General features: G+C 39.5%; 1 protein-coding gene and 1 pseudogene across 2 annotated transcripts; both read right to left on the bottom strand.

Annotated features, from left to right (window-relative positions):
- Positions 1-2,747: 2,747 nt before the first annotated feature.
- On the bottom strand, positions 2,748-4,426 carry LOC122742729 (olfactory receptor 11H6-like). 2 transcript variants are annotated; one of them, XM_043987177.1, is made up of 2 exons: positions 4,404-4,426; positions 2,748-3,669 (listed from the first exon to the last, which is right to left on the bottom strand). In XM_043987177.1, exons 1-2 carry the CDS (start codon positions 4,424-4,426, stop codon positions 2,748-2,750), a joined length of 945 nt encoding a protein of 314 aa, XP_043843112.1. The 2 variants fall into 2 exon arrangements, with proteins under 2 accessions (XP_043843112.1, XP_043843111.1); XM_043987176.1 differs by lacking the exon at positions 4,404-4,426 and having other exon boundaries at positions 2,748-3,728.
- Positions 4,427-5,068: 642 nt separating this feature from the next.
- LOC122744413 lies at positions 5,069-5,658 on the bottom strand (annotated as a pseudogene).
- Positions 5,659-6,000: the final 342 nt, after the last annotated feature.

A 6,000-nucleotide genomic window follows, 5' to 3' on the forward strand; every position in this document is an offset into this window, starting at 1 on the left:
GTGTCTTACTTAGGATCACTCCCTTTAACATCAGCTTGCTGACTGTTACCATAATGCTTGTTGCATGTGCATAAACATTGTTACTGTGGAAAATATTGCTCTTTTAAACATTGTTTCACATGATGTCAAGTTGTCATGGAATGAGAGAATGCATGATGACTGGGGTACGTCAATATTGGAAATGAAGGAGTCTATGACTGTAAGACAAAAGACAAGATGTCACAAGGTAATTGGAATGAGTACACAGTGAGGAATTCAGATAGGCACATCCCATTTCAACCATTGGCATGTATCCGAAGTCAGGGTGGGCAAACTCATGAGACAGTAGAATGGTAGTTTCATGGATAGAAGGGCATTTAGACATCAGAGGCCATATGGTGTGTGCAAAGAGCTATGAGTCATGCAACCTAAATTTAAATCTTGGCTCTGTCACTTGTCACTTGTGTCACTTTGGTCAATCATTTAACCTCTTTGAGTCTCAGTTTCCTCATCTATTAGATAGGAGTATTGGATTTTGTTGATATCTGAAGTCCCTTCTAGCTTAAATTCTGTGACTATGATATTTGTTTTGAATTCTTCATTTTATAGATGAGGAAACTGAAGACTGGAAGAAATTGTGACTTGCCAAAATTCACATAAGAAGGATTAGAGCCAAGATTGAAATTCCGATTTTCTGTCTTCAAATTCACAACTTTATCACCATGGGAAGGTCACAACCTCTCTTTGCCTTAGGTTTTCCTCTCTCAGGCAGGAACGACAAGCCAAGAGGCCAACAATCAAAGTACAACTATATGAAGCTGATTCTGAGACAAAATCTGGTTCATCTTTTCTCTGACATGGAAAAGACTGATTTCAGGGAGCATTTGTTTCATTGCACTCACAGGTATAGGTGGGGAAGTGGTTTTATCTGATTGGGGACAAGACAGTAGGATAGGTTACTTTTATTTTTTTATTTTTTTCGGCAGGGCAATGAGGGTTAAGTGACTTGCCCAGGGTCACACAGCTAGTAAGTGTCATGTATCTGAGGTCAGATTTGAACTCAGGTCCTCCTGAATCCAGGCCCGGTTCTCTATCCACTGCGCCACCTAGCTGCCCCAGATAGGTTACTTTTAAAAGGTTGTTCTACTTGTAGCAACATATTGGCAGTAAGTACTGCAGGGAAATAGCATTTTCTTTGCCGGAAGGAGAGACTCAAGTATGTGAGAATTAGAAGCCATCAACTTTGTAATTCTGCAGGTAGGGATAAGGGGAGGCGTGTGTCATTAAACATTTAATAACTACATCTACCCCCAAATGTATGCACAGAACATTTTAAAGTTTATTTGGCATAATTAACATTGTCCATAACTTTTTAACATCTAGACCAGAAGTATCAAACTTGTAGCCTGCAAAAATCCCAAATTCAGCCTGAACTAGATTAAAATGTATTTAGGAAATGTTTAACAAAATAAATAAAAATACAATACAACATAGATAATGGTATTTGTGGTTTTCTAAGCCACAGGGTTCTATTTGAGTTTGAAACTACTGGTCTAGATAATTGATAAAAATAAATCTACACCTGATTTAGAACATTGACTGCTTTCCAAGTTCTAAATGCTTACACTGTCAACTGTCTTACACTGTCTAAATGCTTACCAGTCAACTCTCTTGATCTGGTATATCTCAGCCTCAGCATACCACTGGTTAAAGGGGTACAGACATGTGCCAGTTGTGGGAACTGATTATAAGGGAAAGGTGCTACTACTATCCTATATTGAGTATAGGATCAGTTAACTATATAAACTAAAATATATACTATCTTATATTAATTATAGGATCAATTATAATTGTGAGCTATTAGATCACCCTATAGCTTACTGATTTCTTGCTGATTTCTACCTGGACAGAACTTGGTATTTACCTAAATGTCTACCTTAGAACACTGCTATGACCTGGTGAATTAATTAACTCTACATGAGCCCCTCCCTTCACCCCACCTCATCCCTCCTGGAAAAAAAAAACATTTAAAAAAATATTGTTGGCAGCTATTTGTGTTTGCATAGTGGATTTTGAATACAAACAAAGATAAAATGGTTATTATTCAATTCTTTTTTTTTTTTTTTTTGCGGGGCAATGGGGGTTAAGTGACTTGCCCATGGTCACACAGCTAGTAAGTATCAAGTGTCAGAGGCCGGATTTGAACTCAGGTACTCCTGAATCCAGGGCCGGTGCTTTATCCACTGCACCACCTAGCCGCCCCCTATTATTCAATTCTGAGAGTATGTTTGCTATAGAAAAGTAGGTAGGGAAGGAGAAATTCAGTGGCTTTGGGATATTTTTCTTTCAGAATAAGTTATATAGAGCAGAGAATGGCTTCCCAGTGGCTAGAAAAGAGAAACATTTCCTTCCTAGTCTTTGTGGTTGATTTTAATGAATATTCAGTATAATCAGCTCCTCAAAAATTAGTAGCAGGAAAGGGCAAATGTGAACCCATGAGGCCAATTTTCCTAGATGTACTTTATTTGTTTGTTTGTTTGTTTGTTTTTCAGGGCAATGGGGTTAAGTGACTTGCCCAGGGTCACACAGCTAGTAAGTGTCAAGTGTCTGAGGCCAGATTTGAACTCAGGTACTCCTGAATCCAAGGTCAGTGCTTTATCCACTGTGCCACCTAGCTGCCCCCTAGATGTACTTTAAACAGAAAACAAATTGATATCCTATATTAAACTCTCGCGAAACAAAGCAGAGATTTTCCTACTAAAGTTCTCTCAACTATTTTGAACAATTTTCATGCGCATCTGTACTTTTCTTAGGGCATTCTTCATCTCCTTGTTCCTGAGACTGTAGATTAGGGGATTCACAAGTGGAGTAAACACTGAATAAAGCAAGGTGACAATCTTTTGTGTTGTGACTCTGTTTCCTGAGTTTGGGCTGATGTACATGACCATGAGGGTCCCATAGAACAGAGAGACCACAGTCAGGTGAGACCCACATGTGGAGAAGGCTTTCTTCCGACCTGCAGCTGAAGGGACTCTCAAGACAGCCCTGAATACTAGAGTGTAGGATCCAAGGATGAAAGGGAAAGTGATAAATATGTCAAGAGAGGCAAAAACAGAAAAAGTAAGTTCAATCCCTGGGGCAGAGGTGCATGACAGAGCCATCAAGGGTCCTGAGTCACAAATAAAATGATCAATGATATTTGGGCCACAAAAGGACAATTGAGAAGTTAAATAGATAGGAACTGCATAACAGAGGAAGCCACTTACCCAGCACAGAAACACTAGTTTGGCACACATATTTCTAGTCATGATTGTTGGGTAATGCAGTGGTTGACAAATGGCTAAGAACCTATCAAAAGCCATCAGGGATAGGAAGAAGGTCTCAGTGATACCAGTGGAAAAGAAAAAGTAGAACTGGAGGAAGCAAGATGTAAAAGAGACAGTCTTAGTGTTAGACAGGAAGTTGGTTAGCATATTGGGAACCGTGGTGTTAATGTAGCAGATTTCCAAGAAGGAGAAGTTGGCCAGCAGGAAGTACATGGGGGTATGTAGGTGGTGATCCAGCCTCACTGCACAGATAATGGACCCGTTCCCTATCAAGGTCAGGACATAGGTCAGAGAGAAAACCCCAAAGAGGAGGATCTGCATCTCCCTGGAACAAGGAAAGCTTAGGAGGATGAACTCAGTCACACTCTGTTTTCCTGATATATTCATGATTCCTGAACCTGTAGAACAGACAGAAATGGTCATGTTACATACATACACAACTGTTTCAGTTATAAAACTCTATGAATCTGAGGTTTCATGTTGGTGAATGTGGAGGTCCTGACAGTAGTACTTCTTCTTCTTCTTTTTTTTTTGGTGGGACAGTGAGGATTAAGTGACTTGCCCAGGGTCACAAAGCTAGTGAGTGTCAAGTGTTTGAGACCAGATTTGAACTCAGGTCCTCCTGAATCCTGTTTCTCTGTTGGGTGAGTGGCTTCCTCTGTTATGTGATCCCTATCTATTTAACTTCTCAACTGCCCTTTTGTGGCCCAAATATCATTGATCATTTTATCTGTGACTCAGGACCCTTGATGGCTCTGTCATGTACCTCTGCTGTAGGGATTGAATTTACTTTTTTTGTTTTTGCCTCTCTTCACATATTTATCACTTTCCCTTTCATCCTTGGATCCTACATTCTAGGTGCTTTATCTACTGTAGCACCTAGCTCTGCCCCCTGACAACAGTACTCCTGCTGAAACTAAACTATCGCTGACACAAGAACTGAAATGCATAGATATTTACAATCTGGGCTCTATTATTCCAGTCTTATCATCACAAACTCTAAGCTCATGTCTGTTTGCAAACAAAAGCTATTTGATTCTCTCTCTGTGATTTTGCTCACATCAATCCTTCCCTATTGGAGTTCTTTTCATCTCTTACATATCTGTCACGGTTCTGTTCATATGCCATTTTTTTCATTAAATGTTTCCAAATTAAATATATATATATATAAAATTAAAAAAAAATTTTTTTGCGGGGCAACGGGGGTTAAGTGACTTGCCCAGGGTCACACAGCTAGTAAGTGTCAAGTGTCTGAGGCCGGATTTTAACTCAGGTACTTCTGAATCCAGGGCTGGTGCTTTATCCACTGCGTCACCTTGCTGCCCCCAAAATTAAATATATTTTTAAAAGGGGAAATTAGGAAATACATCAGAGAGAGAGGTTAGTTGTTTTTCTCCGGAATTGGAGAAATATAATTTTTCTTTCTTTCTTTCTCTCTTTCTTTCTTTCTTTCTTTCTTTCTTTCTTTCTTTCTTTCTTTCTTTCTTTCTTCCTTCCTTTCTTTCTTTTTTTTTTTTAGTGAGGCAATTGGGGTTAAGTTACTTGCCCAGGGTCATACAGCTAGCAAATGTCAAGTGTCTGAGGCCACATTTGAACTCAGGTCTTCCTGAATCCAGGGCTGGTGCTTTATCCACTGCACCACCTAGCTGCCCCTTCAATATATTTTATTTATTTTATTTTTATTTTTATCTATCTATCTATCTATCTATCTATCTATCTATCTATCATCTATCTATTTTTTTTTTGTGGTAAGGATAAACACAGTTTTTCACTTTTATTTGCATATTAATGCCACATTTACTCCCGTGCCATAAGTTTTTGTTTCTTCGGTTTCTTTTGGGATATCTTTTTCTTTTGAGCAACCTCCTCTTCTGGTTTAGGAACAATTTGTTCCTTTTCAGTCAGTATCATCTCAATATGGCAAGGGGAACTCATGTATGGGTTGATTCGGGACATGAGCCCTGTAAGTACGCCGTCCCATTTTCGGGGCCTTGTTAACCTGGATATGCTCAATGACAAGAGAATCCACATCCAAACCCTTCAGTTCAGAGTTACTTTCTGCATTTTTAAGCATATGCAGCAAGAACTCAGCACTCTTTTTGGGCCAACGATCCTGTGTCCAACCCCACTGCTTAGCCTGGGCACACCTGCCAACTCCACCATTGTACCAATGGAAGGGAACACATTGTTTCTTCAATGTGACATCTTTCAAATACTTGGTAGCTTTTGAGATGTGCATGCCCTTGATAGCTTGGGCTGTTTCATGGGTATTCTTGAAGTGGACCCGGAGATTTGAACCCCTTGACTTGCATGATTTTGGGGGGTTCTCTGGATCAAGAGAGTACCTCACCATTTTAAATGATTACTTAGGACGGCTCAAGGGAAGAGCCAATATATTTTAAAAATAGAATTTTCAGGTCTAATTCTGGAGCAGCCATAGGGACTTGGTGCTGAACAACAGCACTGGATCTCTCAAACTAGATTCACTGAGACTATGTTTAGGAATTCTTGGGTGGAGCCAGTAACAGTGGAAGGGCCCAGGATAGGTGAAGGAACTGCAGTCATAGGTCCTGATAGTCTTATCTTTCTTCTCTATTACTCTTACTATCACCACCATTCTAACTATTGGAGAAGATTGAACATGAAATAATCAGAGAAATTAGGAAAGAATGGAAGTTTGAAGTATTCTTAATAG

The sequence above is a fragment of the Dromiciops gliroides genome, chromosome 2 (assembly GCF_019393635.1).
Source record: "Dromiciops gliroides isolate mDroGli1 chromosome 2, mDroGli1.pri, whole genome shotgun sequence".
Taxonomy (NCBI): Eukaryota; Metazoa; Chordata; class Mammalia; order Microbiotheria; family Microbiotheriidae; genus Dromiciops; species Dromiciops gliroides.

Excerpts from the sequence above, each read along its gene's own strand:
- LOC122742729 (XM_043987176.1), bottom strand. The coding sequence starts at position 3,728 with ATGACCATTTCTGTCTGTTCTACAGGTTCAGGAATCATGAATATATCA.